Source organism: Chiloscyllium punctatum, chromosome 10 (assembly GCF_047496795.1).
Source record: "Chiloscyllium punctatum isolate Juve2018m chromosome 10, sChiPun1.3, whole genome shotgun sequence".
Lineage (NCBI taxonomy): Eukaryota > Metazoa > Chordata > Chondrichthyes > Orectolobiformes > Hemiscylliidae > Chiloscyllium > Chiloscyllium punctatum.
This window is the reverse complement of record NC_092748.1, coordinates 117,099,838-117,123,606: the sequence shown is the minus strand read 5'-3', so window position 1 is coordinate 117,123,606 and position 23,769 is coordinate 117,099,838. Positions and strand designations below refer to the sequence as shown.

General features: G+C 45.0%; 2 protein-coding genes across 3 annotated transcripts in view; one reads left to right on the top strand and one right to left on the bottom strand.

The window, feature by feature from the left end:
- The window catches only part of usp37 (ubiquitin specific peptidase 37), a 56,339-nt gene extending 55,437 nt beyond the window's left edge, over positions 1–902 (bottom strand). Inside the window, exon 1 of the mRNA XM_072580016.1 lies at positions 613–902. The gene's annotated coding sequence lies outside the window, so the exon portion shown is untranslated. The remainder of the gene's footprint in view (positions 1–612) is intronic.
- Positions 903–1,005: 103 nt separating this feature from the next.
- On the top strand, positions 1,006–23,139 carry cnot9 (CCR4-NOT transcription complex subunit 9). Of its 2 annotated transcripts, none has more exons than XM_072580020.1 (8): positions 1,006–1,380; positions 6,379–6,555; positions 8,520–8,635; positions 11,609–11,718; positions 12,183–12,292; positions 13,405–13,482; positions 15,369–15,460; positions 20,650–23,139. In XM_072580020.1, the coding sequence occupies exons 1-8, from the start codon at positions 1,357–1,359 to the stop codon at positions 20,816–20,818; spliced, it is 876 nt and encodes a 291-aa protein (XP_072436121.1). In that variant the 5' UTR covers positions 1,006–1,356; the 3' UTR covers positions 20,819–23,139. The 2 variants fall into 2 exon arrangements, with proteins under 2 accessions (XP_072436121.1, XP_072436120.1); XM_072580019.1 differs by having other exon boundaries at positions 1,016–1,380; positions 13,384–13,482.
- Positions 23,140–23,769: the final 630 nt, after the last annotated feature.

The following is a 23,769-nucleotide window of genomic DNA, read 5'->3' as shown; positions in this document are numbered from 1 at the left end:
CCCACTCTCCCAGGATACAGTGCACCCCCCACTCTCCCAGGATACAGTGCAACCCCCCCCCACTCTCCCAGGATACAGTGCACCCCCCACTCTCCCAGGATACAGTGCACCCCCCCCACTCTCCCAGGATACAGTGCACCCCCCCCCCCCCCCACTCTCCCAGGATACAGTGCACCCCCCCCCCCCCACTCTCCCAGGATACAGTGCACCCCCCCCCCCCCCACTCTCCCAGGATACAGTGCACCCCCCCCCCCCACTCTCCCAGGATACAGTGCACCCCCCCCCCCCCACTCTCCCAGGATACAGTGCACCACCCCCCCCGCACTCTCCCAGGATACAGTGCACCCCCCCCCCCCACTCTCCCAGGATACAGTGCACCCCCCCCCCCACTCTCCCAGGGTACAGTGCACCCCCCCCCCCCACTCTCCCAGGGTACAGTGCACCCCCCCCCCCCCCACTCTCCCAGGGTACAGTGCACCCCCCCCCCCCCACTCTCCCAGGGTACAGTACCCCCCAAGGTTGCCGGACTCCCCACTACCCCAGTCTCTCCCCCTCCCCGCGGGTACAGTAGTCCCTATCCCTATCCCTATCCCCCCCCCAAGGGTGCGGTACCTCTCCGGCCGTTCCCATAGAGACGGCGCCTCCCGTTCCCGCCGCCACTGCTGCCGCCGCGAGATGGCGGGACTGCCGCTCCCACAATGCCCCGGGGCCCGGTGGCTGATGGGGAGGGAGGGGCGACGGGCTCAGACCCGGCCCGCGGTGCTCCCCTCTCCGCTGCCCAGCTCCGGGCCGCCTCGTCCGCCCGGCCAACCAACCAACCAACCGGCTCCAAACCCCCAACACCCGCCTCAAATAAAAACATTTAAAAAATAATCCCTCAACCCAACCGCCGCTCAAAATGGCGGGAAGTCCGCCTCCCAGCATGCAGCGCGCGCCGCCCGACGGCACTCTCCCGCAAAATTGATCTTTATTTTTTAAAAGAAATGCTGTAACCCCCTAAAGCGCTCTCGGAGTGGGGGCGACGGAATAACTTAATAGAAAAATAAACCGTAATAATTTTTCTTTTAAAAACCCGGGCGCGCTAAAGCCGCGGCCGCGAGGTGAAAGGGTAAAGGTGAAGGTTGACATCGTTCGAACATCGAACTCCGCGGGGACGGGCTGAAGCCGGAGATTATTCGACACCGACAGGGACGACGGGCGGGACTGTGAAGACCCTGAAAGATTCTGCCGATAGAAATGTAATTGTGTTTCAGTGGGAGGGCGGGTCAGAGGTCAGGGTTCACCGGGTCCAGGCGCCGGGAGCCTCGCAATGTCGATGTGAAGTCCCCCCCGAAAAGGCGGCGGCACCAGCGGAAGATGCACAGCCTGGGAGCGGGAGCGGTGAGTCCTCACGGGGATGGAGGGGGTCACCTCGGGCTGTGGGGTTGCGACGGTGGGCCCTGGGGCCTCCTCCCTGTCTCTCCAGGCGGAGGGAAGGGCCTGGGCCTGGGCCTGGGGTTGTGGGGCAGCGGCAGGCTTTGCTTGAACTCCCCGTGCTCGGGGGAAGCGAGCACATTCGGCCCCAGGCGGCCGCCGAAGCCCCGTGGATAGGCTTCAGGCCGAATCCGCTGGGTTTATGGTCACCAGGGAGACGGGGGGGGGTGGTGGTGGGGGGGGGAGACGGGATGGAAGGAAAGTAGACCCTCAGACCAGCACCAGCCACGGTCAGAGAATCGCTGGTGAAGGGCTTTTGCCCGAAACTAGGTTAAAAACAATGACTGCAGGTGCTGGAAAAGCTCAGCAGTTCAGGCAGCATCCAAGGAGCAGGAAAAAACAGAACAACGTTTCAGGTAAAACGGCTTTTGCCCGAAACGTCGATTTTTTTCCTGCTCCTCGGTGCTTTTCCAGCACCACACTGATCTAAACCCACGATCAGAGAATCGTACAGCGTGGGAGCAGGCCATTCGGCCCATCGTGGAGCGTCACCCCCTACCCTGCATTTCCTTTGGCAAGCCCACTCCAACCTGCATATCTTTGGACTGTGGGAGGAAAGTCCCACAGACATGGGGAGAGTGTACACACTCAACACAGACAGTTGCCCAAGGGTGGAATCGAAGGCAAGTCCCTGGTGCTGTGAGGCAGTGGTGTTAACCCAATCTTATGGAATGACTGAAGTGGCCAAATAGTCTCTCCTGTTGTTCTGAATTCTTGATTCTCTGTTGATTCAGGAAGGATAGGTTGGCCTTTGGAGGGAAAATAATGTAGATTTACAAGAATTGTACCTGGACTGGGATTAAGTGGCAGTATGTAAATTAGATCCATTTTCTCTAGATTGTAGAAGGTTGAACAGTGATCTGATCCAAATCTTCAAGATATTGTCTAGAAAAGACAGGGCAAATAAATGGAAACTATTTTCACTGCTTCGAGATTCTAAACTAGGGGCATAATCTAAGAACGATCATTCAAGACCATTGCATTTTGAAGAAGGGTGACTGAAGCAGAAATGTTAATGCTGCTTTCTCTCCACAGATGCTAGCAGATCTGCTGAGTTTTCCAGTAATTTCTGATTTCATTCAGGAGAGTTGTTGCACACAAAGGGTGGTATATGTTTGGAACTCTTCCACAATTGGCACTGAACACTAAGTTTGTTAATTTTAAATTGAGGATTTCTTTTTGCTAAGTAAAACTATTAAGAAATATGGGCCAAAGACAGGTATACAGAACTAGGCCATAGATCACCCATGATCTCATTTAATGGCAGAAGAGTTTTGAGGGGCTGAATGGTCCAATCTTATTGCTAGGACTTACTGATGTCTAAACCACCCTCACAATCACTGTTGCTTTTAAATTCTTATCCGGCTTAAACTGTTAGGATTGTGGTGTGTGTTTTTCAATGTCTGTGCAGCACAGCCTGGATTCCAATCCTTTTGGCTATCCCCGGACAATGGGCTTTCTCCCACACCTCTGCCCCTGTCCTCAAAGCAAAGTTTAGGACTTGGAACATCATGATCCTTTTGTGGCCATGCCAGCAGTGCTGCTAACTCCCCTCTAGGGTGCACAACTTGGTGTAGGAGTCTTCCTTGATCCTGAGGGACTGCCGAAGAAGTAATTATAACTAAATGTTGATAATCACCATGGCCAATTGAAAGAATGGATTTAGAGAAAATTTAATCAAAAGGACCTCACATGTCTCATGGAATCAACTGGTGTGACCTCACAGGTGCAACTGTGTGTAGATGGACCACACTGGCCACATTGAACCTCTGTTATTGGGAACATCTGGGAGGGTAGATTGAGATGTTGGAAGGGAGATGGTGACATCATTGGACTAGTAATGTCCAATCTGGAGATGTAATTTAAATTCAATTAATAAAATCTGGATTTGAGCTCTAGTCTCATGTGACTAATCATTGATTGTTGTAAAACCCCGTCTGGTTTGCAGATGTCCTTTTAGAGAAGGAAATCTGCTGTCCTTACCTGGTGACTCCAGACTCACAGGGGTATTTAACCCTTACTTGCCCTCTGAATTGGCCTCAGCAAACCAGTCAGTACAAGGCCAATTACGAATGGGCAATATGTGCTGGACTAGTCAGTAATGCCCACAGCCCTCTAAAAATATCAAGGGAAATGAACAATTGAGCTTGTACTTACTGGATTTGGAGGTGATGTTACTGAAACACAAGATTGAGGAGGGCATTCTCGTACTATGCCCCTTTTTCTCCCTGTATCTATTGTCACGTGAAGTGATGTAGAGCTAGGAAGAATAGTTTTGGGGTCTTTATTTACAGATGAAGGTAAGGAGAAATTTCTTCTGAGGGTCATTACTGTTTATAATACTTCTGGGAGCAGTAGAGATTTGGTCAGACTATTTTAATCAACCTGATGAAGAAGCAGCATTTCAAAAGCTACAGCCTCCAAATAAACCTGTTGAACTATAACTTGGTGTTGTGTGATTTTTTTTTAAACTTAATTTACCAGGAAGACAAGTGCTATGGAAAAGCAGACAGGAAAGACAGTTAAGGCCACATCGAAAGTTTGAAAGGCCTTCTCCTCTGCCCGTTTTGTCTGTAACCCTTGAATGTTGGGCTTGGTGCACTATGGTGGAAGTCGGATGTTCTGCTCATGTGGGAGTCAGTTTCAAGATATTGAGTAGACCGTTTAGGACTAAGATAAGGAAATACTTCATCACTCAAAAGACAGTAAACCTGTGGACGTTTCTACCCCAGAAGGCTTTGGAGGCCAAGTCACTGAGTATCATCAAGAAAGTCTTTTGTTTTGTGGAGGTTTTGAAAGGTGTTGTGGGATATGGGGAGAAAGCTGGAATATGGTATTGATGTGGAGGAGCAGCCATGATTGTACAATATTGAATAGTGAAGCTGTATTAGAGGAATGAATGGCCTGCTTCTGCTCCTGCTTTCTGTTTTTGTATTTGTGTCAAATGCTCAAAGTCCATTCCATATTAGCCGCCTTTATCTTTTCCCATAATCATATCCTTTTTTTTGTTCCTCATCTAGCTATTTGCGTCAATTTTGTTTCACCTGTTATTGAGTTCCACATTTCTTCTGCCCTCCAGATAGTTTTTTTTCTCCTGAATTCCCTCTTGTCCTTATAACTGTCTTATTTATAGTAGTTTAATCTGTAGTTCTATCCTTCTCACCCCAAACCATAGGGAGAAATACCTCTCTGTTAACCCCATTCCACCAATGCCTGAATCTTAGACACACTATAGGAACAGCAATAAACTGCTTAACTCCTCAACCTGTTCTGCCGTTCAGGCAGATCATGGTGATCTGTGGCCTAACTCCATATACCTGCCTTACGGCCCATATCTCTTGCTACCTTTCCTTAACGAAACATGTATCCATCTCAGGTTTAAAATATAACAACTGATTGAGCATCCGCTGCTGTTTGTGGAAGAGAATTCCCAACCTCTACCACTTTTTTGTGCATAGAAGTACTTCCTAACATCTCTCCTGAGGGAAGCCATTCAGCTTCTCACATCTGTGCTATCTCTTCACAAAAACAACTCAGCTGGTGCCCTTCTGCCTTTTTCCAGTTCCCCTGCAAAGAATTTTTTTTTTCTTCAGATAAGGATCCAAATCCCTCTTGAAAGCTGCGATTGAAACTACCACCTCCAAACCATCAGCCAGTGCATTCCACATCCTAACGTGCTGCAAAAAGATATTCCCATGTTGCCATTTCAAACCAAGATAGAGGAATTTCTTCACTTGGAGGGTGATGAATCAATGGAGTGACAGCAATGGATTTATAGATAAAAATGATATCGATAGTCGGCGAGCATGGTGTTGAGTAGATGATCAGCTGTTATCAAGAATGGAGGAGTAGGCTGAAGAGGTGAATGGCCTCTGCTGTTATGTTCTACCTGATCTCCGTATTCCCTGATTCTCTTGGAGTTCGAGGATCTGTTGATCTTGGTCTTGAATGTATCTGTTGTCCTCTCTCTCGTTGGGGAAGAGAATTCCAGGGATGTACAGTCCTGGAGGTGAAGGTATTTTTCTTCATCAGACCTTACTTCAAGACCATGTTGTTTAGTTTCAGACACTCTGGCCAAGCGAGCGACCTCTAGCTGAACCCTTGAAGTATGTTTTAATTTGCATGGCAGTAGGGGAATGGGTGGGTTACGCTTCGGCGGGGCGGTGTGAACTTGTTGGGCTGAAGGGCCAGTTTCCACACTGTAAGTAAACTAATCTAATCTAATCTTTACCTGACCTGTGTTGGACAGTGTAAGCAAACTGAGCTGCTGTGTTCCCTCCACCTGGTGTGGGGTGCAGCTTCCTCTCCATTCCTGTAGTGACTAAGAGCAGCAGCAGCAGCAACAGAGAAGGGGCTGCCAAAGAGAGCATTGTCAGTGCTCTGTAAAGTCTTGACCACACATTAAACATGGAATATCACCTACCGGTAAATGCTGTGTGTTGGTTAACAGAAAACTGTCTGAAAATGGGTGGCCTCTTTTATGTGTTAAATAATCAATGCCTTGGTAACTGACTGTTCTGAAGGGAGAAACTCTGGTGGGATGACTGTAATGTGGCTGCTGTACATTTACAGCCTGCAAACGTGATGGAGACAAATTCCGTGTAGCTTTTAAAAAGGAATTAGATGCATAAATTGAGAGCGGTCTTGCAGGGCTTAAGGAGAAAAGCAGGATGGTGGAGTGAGACAAGCTGAATTGCTATTACAAAGGGATGGGTACAGAGCTGACAAATCGAATGGCTTCCTGTGATTCTATTATGTGTGAGTCTCCTGCTCCTCGAATGCTGCCTGACCACCCGCTTTTCCAGTGCCTCATGTTTTGACTGTTGTGTGTGATTCCCTTGTCATGATGCTGATCTGCTTGTTTATTCTTTTCTTTTTTTGCTTTGCTCCCTCTCTTGCTCCCAGCCGGTTACTGCACTGGCTCAGGTGGATCGTGAGAAGATTTACCAGTGGATCAATGAGCTATCCAGCCCCGAGACCCGGGAAAATGCCTTGTTAGAACTCAGCAAGAAGAGGGAGTCGGTGCCTGACCTGGCCCCCATGCTCTGGCACTCTTTTGGAACTATTGCTGCCCTCCTACAGGTGATGGACATTCACTCTATAAATTTTTGTTTCGGCCACAGCTCGAATATTGTGTAGTGAGTTTTGAGAAGATTTGTAGCTCAGGTTGAGGTTGTAGCTAAAAGGTTTGTTTTCAGACGTTTCATCACCATACTAGGTAACATCTTCAGTCCACCTCCAAATGAAGAACTGGTAGTGTAGCCCACTTGCTATTTGTATGTTTGGATTTCTTGGGGTGGTGACATCATTTCTTATGATGATGTCATGGTGATGTCATTTCCCATTCTTTTTCTTAAGAGGTGGTAAATGGGATCCAAGTCAGTGTTTGTTGATAGAGTTCCATTTGGAATGCCATTCTTCTAGGAATTCTCGTGCATGTCTCTGTTTGGCTTGTCCTAAGATGGGTGTGTTGTCCCAGTCAAAGTGCTGTCCTTCCTCATCTGTATGTAAGTGAGATTGGGTCATGTCATTTTGTGACTCACTAGTATCCTTACATACAGATGAGGAAGGACACCACTTTGACTGGGACAACACATCCATCCTAGGACAAGCCTAACAGAGATAAGCATGAGAATTCCTAGAAGCGTGGCATTCCAACCAGAACTCTATCAATAAACACATTGACATTAACATTTTAGGAAGCTTTTAGGTGCACACTTGATGCTAAGGCATTAAAAGGCTATGTGCCAATTGCTACAAAATAGGATTATAATAGTGTGATAACTCCTAAGTGGCCCAGGGGAATTATTAATTAATTTTGACTTTCATTTTAAAAGGATAGAGGGTATACGATGGTGAGTCTCAGCAAGCTGATTAGAACTGCCAAAACTAGTGAGGTGCAAGAGTTTGTGATCGATGTTTATTGTTTTGTTTAATTGTCAGATTTTTCCCAGACTGTTTTCTTAAATTTGCTTAAACAGAATTTTTTTTAAAAACTCAATTTAAATATAAACAAAATGATGAGATTTAGACCCACCTTTAAACGTGGACCAAGCATCTGCAGTCCTCACTATCTCCTAGTTGCTGAACCAAGCCTGATGACACAAGCTGTGTGGTGGGGAAAGTGTGTGTGAAATGTTCGCACAGCTGAAGGGTGTGAAGCATGTACACAATGCAGTAGCAGACTGGGTTTGTTGCTGCATTAATAGTGCAGAGGCTTCAACAGGACACTACATCTCCCATGGGAGTTTAAATTTGATTGAAGTCACTCTGAAATTTAAAGTTAAAAATCACACAACACCAGGTTATAGTCTAACAGGTTTATTTGGATGTACTAGCCTTTTGAGCACTGCTCCTCAACCACCTGATGAAGGAGCAGCATTCCGAAATCTAGTGCTTCCAAATAAACCTGTTGGACTATAACCTGGTGCTGTGCGATTTTTAACTTTATACACCCCAGACCAAATCCTGAAATTTAAAAGAAGCAGTAACAGTGACCATGAAATGAGAAGATTGTGAATTAAAGTCCAGTCAGTTTCTGAATGTCTCTGAGAGATGGAAATCCACAGCTGTTTCCCTGTACAGTGCGTGACTCCAACAATGAGCTTGAGGCTTAACCATCTTTTGGAATGGCCCAGTAACTGTTGTGGCTGTAAGACTTGGGCAACTGATGATGGGTAATCAATGCTAACCTCACCAGCAATGCCAATATCTTGCAAATAAATATTGTTTAAACGGGTCCTGTTCAATGTACACTTTGTTTGCTCTGTTTCTTCAGGCTTTGTGGTCTTCACCATGTGAATCATTTTATTTCTTTGCTCACTTGTCACCTGATGTTGATCCCATTCAAAACCTGCGGAGGCTTCTGGGAATGCCATCAGGGTTGTAGCTTTGACAGTACCTGAAGAACCATGATTCGGTGTGGTTGTCTGATGTAATTTAACAGGTTGAGTTCAGAGTTGGCTTGGCTATGCTGTAACCCTGCTCACTTCCTGCATTACTCTCTTTGTATTTAATGTGTTTTATTTCTGCATTTTGTTTTCCAGGAAATTGTAAATATTTATCCATCTATCAACCCTCCAACTCTCACAGCTCATCAATCTAACCGCGTGTGTAATGCACTCGCATTGTTACAATGCGTAGCATCACATCCAGAAACCAGGTAACATCAAATATGCACCTAGGATTCTGTTTGCTTCTGTTATTTCCTGCTGAGCTCTTTGGCTTCACTTGGGGAAGTCTAACCTTGTATTTGTCCGATCTCTTGTTGGATTGCTTCACCCTGAGACTCCACCCCCCCGGTCAAGGCTGTGGTGGCTGCAAAGGGTTTGCAAAACAATAGTAGGATATATGAATAGGAAGAATTTAGAGGGATATGGGCCAAATGCTGGCAAATGGGTCTAAATTAATTTAGAATAGCTGCTTGGAGTTGGATCAAAGGGCCTGTTTTGATGCTGTACTTTAAGAAGGAATAAAAGACCTATATAGCACTTTTCATAATTTCACATGGTATCAAAGTGCTTTACAGGCTGGCGGTATTGAAGTGTTGTACTGTAAGAAACAAAGCGGCCAATTTTTGCATAGCAAGGCCCCACAAGCAGCAGCAAAGTAAATCGTGAAATTCTCGGTTTTACACTGTAAGTACAAAGAACATAGAGTTCTGGATAAATTACCACAAACTGATACTTATTAAGAATTCTCACAGACAATCAAGCACTGAAATAATAATTCAAACTTCATTGCATGTAAGAACCAAATATTAGAATCCTCAAGCAAGTATAAGCCAGTGACTCAACTTAGTTATTACCCGATTAAAGGTGAAATCTGGCCAGGACTGTTATGGGAGGACTCCTTCTGCAGTATTGTTCTTCGAAGTTCTGCTAAAGTGGAGTTCTGGTGTTCAATTCTGATACAGATTTTTTGTCCTTCAGTGTCTGAGTTGATATATTGATTATTTCTTTATAATTCTTTCATTTGAGTTACTGTAGGTCTGAGATACTGTAGGTCTGCGGCTGGCTTCCTTATCAAAAGTAATTTTTGTTTCTTGTTACTTTTGCCTTAAGTGTCTATTGAGGCCACTACTCTCCTGTGATTAATTTTTTAAATGCTTCTGTAGAACATTCAGTTGTTCTTGTGAGAATAAAGTTTCAGTTTATCAGGCAGGTGTCAAAGCAATTTTGTTTATGTTATCTCAGCTAATTGCTTGAGTATCTGTGTAATGGTCTGTCTTTGTTTCTTAATAGCTTATTGCATTCTGAGTTATTGTTATGTGAAATAACCTATCTTTTCATTCAGACAACGAACAGTTAAAATTCTGAAGTCTTTAATATCAGAGTTATACAGCTCAGAAGCAGACCCTTCAGTCCAACTTGTCTGGGCTGACCAGACATCCCAATCTGATCTAGTTCCATTTGCCATTGTTTGGCCCATATCCTTCCAGACCCTTCCTATTCATACACCCAACCATATGCCTTTTAAATGTTGTAATTGTACCAGCCTCCTCCTCCTCCTCTGGCAGCTCATTCCATTCGCATCTCACTCTTTGCATGAAAAAGTTATCCTTCAAGTCCTTTTTCAATCTTTCCCCTCTCACCTTATGCCTATGCCCTCTAGTTTTGGACGTCAGAAGATGTTAGAAAACAGGAATAATAGCAGAAAGAGTGAATCTTCTAAGTCCATGAGTCCACCAGAACATCTGATGGACAATCATTGGACTCAGAACTTTAAACTCTGTTTTTCTCTCTGCAGATGCTGCCAGACCTGTGTGTTTCTCCAGCACGTTGTTTCATTTGCTTTAGATCTCAGCTGAGAGAGATATGTTGGTCAGAACTTGGAACAGTACAGCACTATTAACAGACCCTTTGGCTCAACATGTCTAAACTAATCTCATCTGCATGCACATGGTCCATATCCCTCTGTTCCCTTCCTGTTCATGTGTTTGTCTAACTGCCTCTTAAACATTGCTATCATATCTGCTTCGACCACATTTCCTGGCAGCATGTTCCAGGCATCTACCACCCTCTGTGCTTTTAAAAAAACAAACTCCTTAAACTTTTCCCCCTCACCTTTAATCTATGTTCCCCTAGTACGTGCCATTTATATCCTGGGAAAAAGACTTTGACTCCTAACCATGACTAATAATTTTATATATTTCTGTCAGATCGCCCTGATGGAAGTGTATAAATTGAAGTAAAGATATTCTAGACAAATAGTCCTCTTTGCAGATAAAATGGGACCTGTCAAATGCTCCATGCTAAAAGCTAATAGATCCACTCTGTGAACTTCATACTCCTTCCCAGTATTCAAGGATTTCTTCAACATAAATGAACAATCCATTTTCTTAAAAGATCCCACACTGCTATTGTAGTCTTCAGCCAAAACCAGACATTTATGTCTCTTTTGAAAAACGTCACCTCTCAGTACTGCATTGAGTTATCAGTCTGGATTATGGGCTGAAGAAACTTCATTAGGCTGATCACTAGGCTGATTGCACTGTCCAGAGAGCTGGGGAAACTGGGCTTGTATTCTCTAGAATTTTGGAAAATAAGAAGTGATCTCAATAAAACCTATAAAATACTTAAAGGAATAGAGTGAGGGTAAATGCAGGGAGGCATTTCCTTTGGTTATGGGATCTCGAGCCAGACAGGCCAAATTCAAAGTAACGGGATGACAGGATGAAGATGAGCTGAAATTGTTTTACTTAGAGTGGTGAACCTTTGGGATTCTACACACCAAAATGCTGTGAAAGCTCAGTCTTTGAATATATTTCAGATGGCAGATTTTTAGATAATAATAATGTCAAGATATATGGGCTAAAGTAAAAACATGGCATTGAGGTAGATGATCAGCTATGATTATATTGAATGGGTGACCGACCCCGGTTCTAATGAATCTAAAGTGGGGCTCAATCCACAGTACAACATTTTTGACCACTCTGAAAATTCCTGGATATTGAGTGACTGAGCAGGCGCCAGGATTGAATGGCCTATTCATGCTCTTGCATTCAAACAGCATTCCCAAGAATTGTAATTTAATTATAGTTTGCTAATTGTATGCAAACTAGGTGATTTATTTACTTGTATGTTATCAAACCTGATTTGTAATAGATTGGGTTTTTTTTCCTGCTGTGTTCCAGGTCAGCATTTCTAGCAGCTCATATCCCGCTGTTTCTCTATCCATTCTTGCACACAGTCAGTAAGACGAGACCCTTTGAGTATCTGCGACTCACCAGCCTGGGTGTTATAGGTAAGCACTCAGCTTTCTGTTTGTTTGGTGAGTCTTCTTGGTAAATATTCTGTGGTAAAGTTTCACTGACACTAGAAATCATCTTGCAGTGGCTCAGAGAAGTAGTTCTCTCTGTAAATGTGAAAACGGTTCAAATTGGAAGTGATGACAAACTCAGCCCTTCTCCAGCCCCATTTCATTAGCCAGTCATAATGTAGTGCAACTTTTCTGACCAGGTTTGGGGGCAAAGTGTCATCACTGATCGTCAATCGTGGGTACAAATGTAGGTCATTTTACTCTCGTAGTTCAACCTGACACTGAGCAGGCAGCTCACTGAAAGATGAGGCTGGGATGCAGGATTGGGAGACGATGTTGTAATTCTAGTTCCATGCAATTTGTGTGATGTAGCAGCCCAGGGTTGAGTGTGACTCTTGTTGCTGTAGTTAAGTGTTTTTTAAACCCTTTCTTTGTCCTTCTTTCTGCAGGCGCCTTAGTGAAAACAGATGAACAGGAAGTCATCAACTTCCTTTTGACAACAGAAATTATTCCTCTCTGCCTCCGGATAATGGAGTCAGGAAGTGAATTGTCCAAAACGGTAGGGGTTGCTGTCATGTAAAGTGGAAGTGTCTTTGTCAAAGTTTAATTTTTACAGTTCTGCAAAGTGTTTAAACTGTGTAATTATACCAGGCCCCCAACAATCACTGTTAAGTTTATATTCATTGGATCTTTAATTAGGTGACATGGTGGCTCAGTGGTTAGCACTGCTGCCTCACAGTGCCAAGGTCCTGGGTTCGATTCTACCCTCAGGTGACTGTCTGTCTGTGTGGTGTTTGCACGTTCTCCCTGTATCTACGTGGGTTTCCTCCGGGTGCTCCGGATTCCTTTAGCAATCCAGAAGATGTGCAGGTTAGGTAAATTGGCCTTGTTAAATTGCCCATAGTATTCATGGATCTGTAAGTTAGGTGTGTTACTCAGGGGTAAATATAGGATAATAGGGTAGTGGAATGGGTTTGAGTGGAGGGTCGGTGTGGACTTGTTGGGCCAAAGAGCCTGATTCCACACCGTAAGGATTCTATGATTCTTTGAATTGTATTTAAGTGATGGCCAGTAAGGTACATAAAGGAGTGCAAGTGAATCCCAGTTAATGCTCACCTCCTCAATACAATGAAACATTCAAAAGAATACAGAGTTAACACAGGTTGTCAATAGATCATAGAATGGATCCTTTTCATGTCCCAATAAGGTATTCTTGCTGAATGAGATGTTACAGCCCTCTGTGAGATCCCTCTCTGATGCAACTTCCCCCTATTTGATACAGTTCCTTGTGATAGCTCCTAAAAGTTCCTATCTCTGACACCCAGTGCTGCTGCAACCTTTCTCTAACATTCTAATTAGAATCTTCCCATTCTAATACATTCACACTGCGAATGTGCTGCGTTCAGTGCTGCTAGTGAGGTGATTTACCACCACTGTTTGTTAGATGATATACTTTTAGCTGATGAACAACCAGTCTGGACTGCTTGAAACTTTACCCTGTGAGCTCTTCTGTTTTAGGATGTGGATTTCAGGTAGTGGTGCAGGCACAGATCTTTATTGTATCCTGTGTTCATGTCCTCTGCACAGTTGGATTGAATGTTCTTGGCTTTGTTTGGTGATCTGTGTAACCTCTTTCATTCTGGCTCCTAGGTTGCAACTTTTATTTTGCAGAAGATCCTATTGGATGACACAGGACTGGCTTACATCTGTCAGACGTACGAACGATTCTCTCATGTGGCCATGATTCTGGTGAGCTAAGAGTGAGCTGAATTCCCTGTTAATTGTCTTTGTTGGGAATGCTAGCATGTCCTTTTGTATTGCATGCCTTAAACAGGCCTTTGCGTTTCACATATATTGTTCATTTTTTCCAATTGCTTGCTTGCTTCCCCCTTTGTGCCCAACCAATCATGCATGCATAACGAAACACATATGCAGCAGGAAGTCAGGAAGTATAATGGAATGTTGGCCCTTATTTCATGGGGATTGGAGCAAAGAATGGGGAAATCTCACTGCACCTGTACAAGGTGCTGGGGAGACCACATGAAGAGAACATTTCGTTTTCTAGAAGAGCTCGACAGGGTGAATGCTGAGTCTAGGACTACGGGGCATTCTCAGAATAATGGGGCACCAGGTTACCAGGTTGAGGAGAGATGAGCCCACATTCGGTTCGACCATGACCTGACCCTTCGGCCCATCAACCTTGTTCCACCATTTAACAAATGGCCAACTCTATCTCTTATTTTGTAAATTTGTACATTCATAATTACTTTTGGTTAGTCAAAAACAGTTGTCCCTTTTAAAACCTGCGCTGTTTATTTCAGACTGTTTGATCTTTAGGTTCATGGTTTAAAACAAACGGGAACATTTTGAGGAGTATTTTCCATCCAGAGGGTGGTGGGGTTCTGAAATGCACTGCCTGAGAGGTTGGTTGAGATGATTAAGCTCACAACCTTTAAAAAAAAGTACTTGGATGAGTGCTTGAAATGTTATAATATTCAAGGCTTTGAGCCAAACAGTGGCTCAGTGGTTAGCACTGCTGCCTTACAGCCCAGCGTCCCAGGTTCGATTCCAGCCTTGGGTGACTGTCTGTGTGGAGTTTGCACAGTCTCCCCATGTCTGCGTGGGTTTCCTCCGGGTGCTCCGGTTTCCTCCCACAGTCCAAAGATGTGCAGGTCAGGTGAATTGGCCATGCTAAATTGCCCATAATGTTAGCTGCATTAATCAGAGGGAAATGGGTCTGGGTAGGTTACTCTTCAGAGGGTTGGTGTGGACTTGTTGGGCCGAAGGGCCTGTTTCCACACTGTAGGGAATCTAATCTTTAAAAAAAAATGCTGGAAATTGAAGGTCGTGTAGAGTTAGTTTTTGTCTGTGCTGTACGGTTTGATAAGTGGATGATTAAAATGTTCCAGAGTAAGAATAATAAATGTCCCAGTCACAATAGTCATAGAGTCATTTACAGCTCAGAAAAAGCCCGTTGGCCCATTGTAGGAGTCGTCTCGAGTGTCTGATGGTTAGAGAGAGAAATAATCAGGTTGGGACCTCTACTCCAGGTGGTCATCCATTGATCCTTGCTGAGAATTGATTTTTTTGTTTTTTCTTTTCTGATTTTGTTCTCGAGACATGGGGAAAGCCGCGTTTATTGTGTTTGAACAGATGGTAGAGGGTTGTCTTGAATTGCTGCAGTCCGAGTGGTGATGATGCTCATACAGTGCTGTTAGATAGGGAGTTCAGGATTTTGACCCAGTGACAACAAAGGGCAAACCAATGTGTCTCCCAAAACAAGGTGACGCATAATTTGGTGATTTGTTGCTCCTGTAACATGCTGCTCCTGTCCTTCACATGCTGGAGGGCAGGGTGAGAGGTCGTGTCAAAGATGTCTTGATGACTTGCTGCATTGTACCCTGTAGATGGTGCACGCTGTGGAGGAAGTGAATACTGAGTTTGTGGGCACTGATTGAATGGACTGACTGTTTTGGCTGGTGCTGAACTTTTGGAGAGTTTAACTTTGGCTGATTTTTGATTTGCACTTCTTGAATGGGATGAGAATCTGAAACCTCAGCAAGTATGGATGGTGTTGGGGGGGAAGGGGAGCAATTGCTGGAGCAGTTATAACATTGGCTTGTCTGTGTGTGCAGGGTAAGATGGTGCTGCAGCTCTCCAAAGAGCCCTCAGCCAGATTGTTGAAGCATGTCGTTCGCTGCTACCTCCGTCTCTCCGACAATCCACGGTAAGTTCAGACCCCAGTGATCAGCTGATAATTGGCAAGCAAAACGCGCCCCCATTTCCTAAAAAAAAAGGCTGTTCCGTCTGCGCAGGTGATCTTCCCAACAGCTTGCACTATTTGTCCTGGGACTGGGAATGTCCAGGACTATTAGCATTGGCCCCCTAAACCCCAACAGTGCCTGGTCTCCCTCTCTGACCTAGTGGTAGCTCCACAGTGTTCAGGGAATCAGGAGCAGTGGATTTGGTTGTATTATAAATGTAATATTAATGCAATGATCCACGCTGATGGTACAACTGGATGAGTTCAATCCCAGAATGAAATCTGGCTTGGTAATTTTGTTTTTTGGTTCACACGCTGGTCAGTAACTGAAATGTAGTTGCAAGAGGCTGGAGAATTTCTTTACCAACAGAAGTATATTATATAAAATAATTAAATAAAAAGCAAAGTATCTAAGATTACAAAGAGACCTTGATCATCTTGGTCAATGGGGCTGAGGAGTGGCAGATGGAGTTTGATTTGGATAAATGCGAGGCAGGACGTGTCCAATTAAAAATAAGGCCTTTGGTAGTGTTGTAGAGTAGAGGGACCTAGGGTGCAGGTAAATAATTCTTTGAAGTTTGCAAACGTGTAGACAGGGTAGTTAAGGTGTTTAGCATGCTTGCCTTCAGTGCTCAGACCTTTGAGTATAGGAGTTGGGACACGATGTTGAAGTTTACAGGATGTGGGTGAGGCCTGTTCTGGAGTACTGTATCCGGTTCTGGTTGCAGTGTTACAGGAAGGGCATTTATTAAGCTGGAGAGGGTTCAAAAAAAGACTTATCAGGATTATGCTGGGAACGGATGGTTTGATTTCAAAGGAGAGGCTGGAATTTTTTTTTTCAATGGACTGTAGGAAGTTGAGGGATGACTTTATAGAAGTTTATAAAAAATCATGAGGGCTGTTGATGTGGTGAATGACAGGTGTTGTTTCCCTTGGATGGAGGATCTCTAGACTGGGGGGCTACACTTTTATGATGAAAGGAGAAAGATTTTTGAAAAAGACATCAGGGGCAACGCTTTTACACTGGTTTGGGTGTAGAATGAATTTCCAGACTAAGTGGTGGATGTGGGTGCAGTTAGAGTTTAAAAAGACATTTCGATTAGTTGAATAGGAAATATGTGAATAGGAAATCTTTGAAAGGGTATGGGCCAAGCACAGGCAGGTGGGACTAGTTTAGTTTGTGAACTTGTTCAGCGTGGACTGGTTGGACCAAAGGATTGGACTCTATGATCCCCTTCTCCAAATTATCAAATGCATCTGTGCCACTCTTTTAAAATCCAAGCTCTAAAATTATATATATGTGAATAATGTGTTAGCTGCTGCCCTACAGTAAACCTCCATCCCAAGTGTTTTAATGAGCACGGCCATTGGTCCTTCTTTCCTGAAATGGTTTCATTGGCTGTAGGAGATGTTGCTTTAGCAATCCTCTAAGGAGGACAGTATTCCAGAGGCCCAGATGAATGATCGTGGGACTCGGGTTCAAGTCCCAGTATGGCAGCTGATGGAATTTGGGTTCAGTTAATGGGAGCTGAAAATGTGTTGCTGGGAAAGTGCAGCAGGTCAGGCAGCATCCAAGGAGCAGGAGAATCGACGTTTTGGGCATAAGCCCTTCTTCAGGAGAATCGACATTTTGGGTCCTGAAGAAGGGCTTATGCCTGAAACGTCGATTCTCCTGCTCCTTGGATGCTGCCTGACCTGCACTTTCCCAGCAGCACATTTTCAGCTCTGATCTCCAGCATCTGCAGTCCTCACTTTCTCCTTCAGTTAATGGGCAACATACAAAGACTAACAAAGGGCCACAGAGCAGCCAGAAAGGATTATGAAAGGAAACTTTCAAGCTATATTTATTATAAAGGAAAGTGGTTGCTTAAGAGAACTATTGACCCAGTGATGGCTGAGAGTAGGGATATTGTCAATGATGATGGGGAAATGGCAGACATGCTGAACGATTATTTTGCTTCAATATTCACAGCAGAAAAGGAGGAGAGCTTGTCAGAAGTCCTAAAGAAATGAAGAGGATCAGGGACAGGGTGTTAGTTAAATTAGTTTAAGTAATTCATTGAAAATAGGGAAATTAGTGGGATTGAAGAATGATCAATCTCCATGACCAGGTGGTTTCCATCCATGGGTATTAAAGGAGGTGGGAGAGCACATTCCCAATGCCCTGACTGTAATATTGGATTTTTAATTCAGGAGTGTTACCTCTGGATTGGAAAATTGCTCATATCGTTCTGCTCTTTAAGAAAAGTGACAGGGGGAAACCAGAGAATTAGAGACCAGTCAGCCTGATATCTGTCTGTCTTGGGGAAATCGTTTGGACCTAAAATTAAGGATAGGATAACTGATCACCTTGAAAGATTTCAGTTGATCAGGGAGAGTCAGCATGGATTCATGAAGGGTAGGTCATGCCTGACAAACTCCAGAGTTTTTTTGAAGAGTGACAAAGGTAGTAAACAGAAGGAAATCAATGGATATTGTTCAAACAGACTTCCAGAAGGCTTTTGATAAAAGTCCCATAAAACCCTAGTTTGACTCCACTTCGAGTACTGTGAGCAGATCTGAGCGTCACACCTTCGGAAGAATGATTTAGCACTGGTGGGAATTCAGCTCATGTTTACAAGGATGATACCTGGACTCCAAAGGTTATGAGGCAAGAATTGACTAAATAGGTCTTTATTCTCCAGAATTTAAAAGCGTAAGTGGTAATCTAATAGAGGTCTTCGGGGGAAATTAACAGGAAAAGACAGGGTAAGATAAAGAAAAACTATTTCCATTGGTTGAAAATTCGAGAACCAAGTCTTAAGAATTGGGGCCAGCCCCTTCAGAGGAAATGTTAGCACTTCAACACACAGAGTAGAGGTGGTTTGGAATGCTCCTCCACAAACAGCAGTCGATGCTAATTCATCTGTTAAATCTGAGATAGATAAATTTCCATTAAACAAGGGTATCAAGGAATGAGAGTCCAAGGCAGGCCTATGGACCTAGGTTACTGATCAGCCATGATCTTATTGATGGTGGAGAGGTCTCTATGGCTGAATGGCTTACTTCAGTTCTTAGTTAATAGAATCTAGAATTGAACGTTAGCTTCAGTGATAAAGGTGGGGGAGACTCTAGTTAGAGTCATACCAGGCACACAGGAAGATGGTCATGCTTGTTGGTGATTGGTCATCTCTGCAGGGGTACTTCAGGGTCGCGTCCTAGGCCCAACCATCTTCAGCTGCTTCCTCAAAGACATTCCCTCCATCATAAGGTCAGAAGTAGGGATTCACTGATGAATGCAGAATATTGAACACTCAGATACTGAAGCAGTCCGTGTTCAAATGCAGCAAGATCCGCACAAAATCCTGATCTGGCCTGAAAAATGTCAGCTAACATTTGTGCCACACAAATGACGAGCAATGACCATCTTCAACAAGAGAAAATAACGGTCATGTCTTCATATTCAATCATGTTAGCATCATTAAATCCCCCACTCTCGTCATTCAGGAGATTACCATTGACCAGAAATTGATCAGGACTAGCCATACAAACACAGTGGCTACAAGAATAGGTTAGAGGCAAGGGATCCTGCAGCAAATAACTCCCCTCCTGACTCTCCAAAGCCTGTCGATCATCTGCAAGGCACAGGTCAGGAATGTGATGGAATACTCTCCACTTGCCTGGATGGGTACAGCTCCAATGACATTTAAGGAGCTCAATGCTATCCAGAACAAAACAGCCCACTTGATCGGCACTATATTCACAAACACCCACTCCCTCCCCCACCCACACTCCGTAGCAGCAGTGTGTCCCATCTACAAGATGCACTGCAGAAATTCACCAAAGCTCCTCAGACAGCACCTTCCAAACCCATGACCACTTCCATCTAGAAGGACAAGGGCAGCAGATACATGGGAACATCACCCTCTTCAAGCCACTCACCATCCTGACTTGGAAATGTAACACTGTTCCTCGGTGTCACTGGGTCAAAATCCTGGAATTCCCTTCCCAATGGCATTGTGGGTCAGTCCACAGCTGTGGACTGCAGTGGTTCAAAGCGGCTCACCACCCCCACCTCAGCGGAAACTGGGGGCTGGCAATAAATGCTGGCCAATCAGTGATGCCCATATCCCATAAAAGGAATTTGTAAAGAATTGCGAGAAAAAGAAGAGTTTACAGGAATACAGGGAAAGTACAGTGACAAAATGGATAGCTCTTTCGATAATTCCATGTGGATTTCATGAGTTATAGGGTTTGATATGAACTAGCTTCGATTCCAGCCTCGGTCTGACTCTCTGTGTGGAGTTTGCACATTCTCCCCGTGTCTGCGTGGGTTTCCTCCGGGTGCTCCGGTTTCCTCCCACAGTCCAAAGATGTGCAGGTCAGGTGGATTGGCCATGGGAAATTGCCCGTAGTATTAGCTGCATTCGTCAGAGGGAAATGGGTCTGGGTGGGTTACTCTTTGGAGGGTCGGTGTGGACCAAAGGGAATCTAATTACATTACATTACAGTGTGGAAACAGGCCCTTCGGCCCAACAAGTCCACACCGACCAGTCCACACCGACCCGCTGAAGCGTAACCCACCCATACCCCTACATTTACCCCTTACCTAACACTGCGGGCAATTTATCATGGCCAATTCACCTAACCTGCACATCTTTGGACTGTGGGAGGAAACCGGAGCAGCCAGAGGAAATCCATGCAGACATGGGGAGAATGTGCAAATCCCGCACAGACAGGGGGTTTGCACGTTCTCCCGGTGTCTGCATGGATTTCCTCCGGCTGCTCCGGTGGGAAGTGCTGAGGTGGGAATTGAACCCGGGTCTGTGGCGCTGTGAGGCAGCAGTGCTAACCACTGTGCCACTGTGCCGCCCACGGTCATCTAATCTAAATCGGCAACCTCCTCCCCACTTTCTGAATGTGGTTCTCTGTCCAGAGAACCCTGTTTCTTGTTTCAACACTTCTTTTAGAGAAGGAAGGGTGATGACAGATGTAGATGATAAAATGCTGGTGCACTGCAGGATCGCTGTTTCTTTCCCAACATTTTCATTGTTATTGTGGAAGAGAGAACATCCCTGGTGTGCTTTAAGCTGTGTTGTGTTTTATCAAATATTGTGTTACAGGCTTTCGAATGGCTGGCCTGGGTGTTACTGTGTCATATTTATATCTTGCAGGGCAAGGGAGGCACTCCGACAGTGCCTGCCCGACCAGCTAAAAGATACCACATTTGCCCAGGTGCTGAAAGACGATACTACTACCAAGCGTTGGCTGGCCCAACTTGTCAAGAATCTCCAGGAAGGACAGGTTACCGACCCCCGGGGAATCCCCCTGCCACCCCAGTGACTGAAGTGACCCTCCTATAGGCTGAGGCCAACAGGCAGCATCGTTGCTGGCGCAGTCTGTGATTTGGGGAGTGGGGCAATGCTCTATTTGTACAGATCACTGTGGTCTTTGAAATAATGGGGATGTTGGACTTCTGAGATTCTGGACAGTGAACTGCGGAGTACATTACTGGACAACCCGTCTTCTTTGCTCCTCCATCTCTCTCTGCTGCCAAATAGCACTCATTTGCGACATGGGCTGTGATTGAATGAGCCACATCCCTTGAGCTGGTACATTAAGGCCTCAATGGTCTTTGTCAACTTCCAATATAACGTTTCCAGGCTTCGAATTTCACCCACCTCTTCATAAATACTGTCCAGTTAGTGGGAGGAAAGAGGGATTTGATCAGTATTCTCTAGATCCAAGCTGAGCTAATTTCAATGAGTGGTTTGTCCTGGTTATAGGCCTGTCTGGAGGGGACTTCTTTCTGTTACATGTAGCCTCACTGCATCAGAAAGTAGGGAATAATTGAGTCCTAATGTGAGGCCATTCACGACTTCTAAAATTATTCCTACTCTCTCCGATTAATCCTTTTTGACATGCCAATGCATATTCTCACCAGCCCCTCACACTCCTTGCATTGTACTGTGGGGAGAGACATTTCCTGCACTGAGGTACATTGCCTGTGCTTCCTGCTGGTCTCCTCCTGCACCTATTACTTTGGAGCTTCATTGATGATCCTAAAGACTGGAAGGTTGTACTGTGGTGTCGGCTCTCCTTTTCGCCAGGCATGGATGGGAGAAGTGTAACTCGGAGTTGAGAGATCTGTGTGAGTAAACAGTTCTCTGGGAAGGTGGTCCACTCATTTGACCATTCATGGGCTCAGTCTCTGGAAACTTGCACTGTTTTCCTTTAGTATATTCCAGCAGTGTTTCTGTTCACCCAACCCTCCTACCTAGCCTCCCTTCCCAGACTTCCAACAAGTCTATGTTTTCAGGGTATCCATTCTCCTGTGTCCTATTTGCTGGCTGGCTATGTTGTACAGGACACCTCAATCCCAAGCTCTGGCTCAGCTGAATCTCCCTTCACCTTTGTTTCACCAATGAGAGAACTTTAAGGTCAGACAGCACTTCAGTCACTACTGGGTGGCAGCTAGTTAATATTGGGGCACAGCCGTTCCAACACCCCAAACTGCCTTAACGCATTCCAGCCTGACTTACTGAAGTCTCAGGGCCCCTGGGGTCCAGTCACACCTCCAGGATACCTCTTGCAGTAATCCTCCCATTCCCTTCCACCTCTGTCCCAATCCCATGGCACAAGGATGTAGATTCTGGGCCAATTCTGAACTGGGCTTTCTTTAAGGGGAGGCGGGGGGGAACATTGAAACCTACATGTAGTAAGTTTTTTTAAAATACTGTTACGCTAACCAGTGGATTGTGTTGAGGAAAATGTTGCATTGAGATCTGTTTACTGTGAGCCCCATAATGGTCCAGGGCCGTTTATTACAATGATAGCTGCCACTTAACCCCTTGCTGGTGCACATAATTATCCCTCACTGTCCCTCCTTCCCTAGCTCGGTGTTAAGTGGGTATGTGTGACCCCATATATGGTGCATTAATGTCTGGTATACAGAGTCTGTGTGGTGTCACTTAATACCATTCATTGAATTCCTCATTGATCTGCAACTTTCTGTCAGTGTGTTAGCACTCTGCATTCCTCTCCCTGGTAGGTTAGCTGGGGAGAGGGTGCATTCAGTCAGGCTGGGGGTTGCCCTGTAGAGAGCTGCTTTGCCTTACTGCCAATTGAGGCCTTTATATAGGTAATTAATGCCCCATTTAAAAGCCACCTCCTGTTGCTGGCGTTCTCCCAGTGCTGAGAAGTGGGGACAGACAGCAGAGAGCTCAATGAGAGAACCCCAGTGGGAGTTACTTGTGGATCTTTGGGAATGCCCCTCAATCAAAGGATTCAGATTAAAGATTAGGCTTTGGGAAGGGGGTGGCCTTCTGGGAGCAGTGATGCCCCCCCCTTGCCTTGACTTCAGGTAGTGCATCACCTGACCTGCTGAGCGATTGAAGAGCCTCTACCTCTTGATCTCAGGGTAGGTCCACTGCTGCCGTCTTCATCGACGTTGACCGTAATTCAGTCCATACTCTCAAAAAGAGATAATGTGGGGATATCTCCATCTCTTTGGCTGATTTCTATTAAATACCATCATGTGTATCTCGGTAGAAATGTGTGAGATTTGTAGAGTGAAGGGGGAGGGCAGTGTTGCTGCAGGTCAATGGGAAATGACACCTTTTGGAACAGTATTGATATGTAATAAAACAGAAACGTGCTGGAAATACCCTGACTGAATCTTGTGTACCTCCTTCAGAATGATTCCCAACATTATTGTACCTTTTTATCTTTTCACACATTCTGATACCTGGTGTACATATCCCATTCTTTGCTTCCTATTTTGACAGCAGTAACAAGATCACCCTCCACTCTATTGTATTTCTGAAGCACAAATGAAATGGCTTTCTTTCTGAAAATACCATTTTGGGATACAGCAGAGGTGTGATGTATGGTTGGGTGAATTTGGATGAATTTGCATTCTTGTTTTCCCAAATTCTCCCATGACTGGAAATTTCCTCACCCTTGTCTGGGTTTCTAGTTAATGAACTAATAGAGATCAGTCCTTTTCCCTGGAGCGTTAGAGCCTGAGGGGTGACCTTATAGAGGTTTATAAAATCCTGAGGGGCATGGATAGGATAAATAGACAAGGTCTTTTCCCTGGGGTCAGGGTGTCCAGAACGAGGGGGCAAAGGTTTAGGGTGAGAGGGGAAATATGTGAAAGAGACCTAAGGGGCAATGTTTTCACACAGAGGGTGGTACGTGTATGGAATGAGCTGCCAGAGGGTGTGGTGGAGGCTGGTACAATTACAACATTTAAGAGGCATTTGGATGGATATATGAATAGGAAGGGTTTG

Coding starts and splice junctions, on each gene's coding strand:
- cnot9 (XM_072580019.1), top strand. CDS start 1,357: ATGCACAGCCTGGGAGCGGGAGCG. Junction 8,636..11,608: donor GCATCACATCCAGAAACCAG/GTAACATCAAAT, acceptor GCTGTGTTCCAG/GTCAGCATTTCTAGCAGCTC. Junction 13,483..15,368: donor CTCATGTGGCCATGATTCTG/GTGAGCTAAGAG, acceptor CTGTGTGTGCAG/GGTAAGATGGTGCTGCAGCT.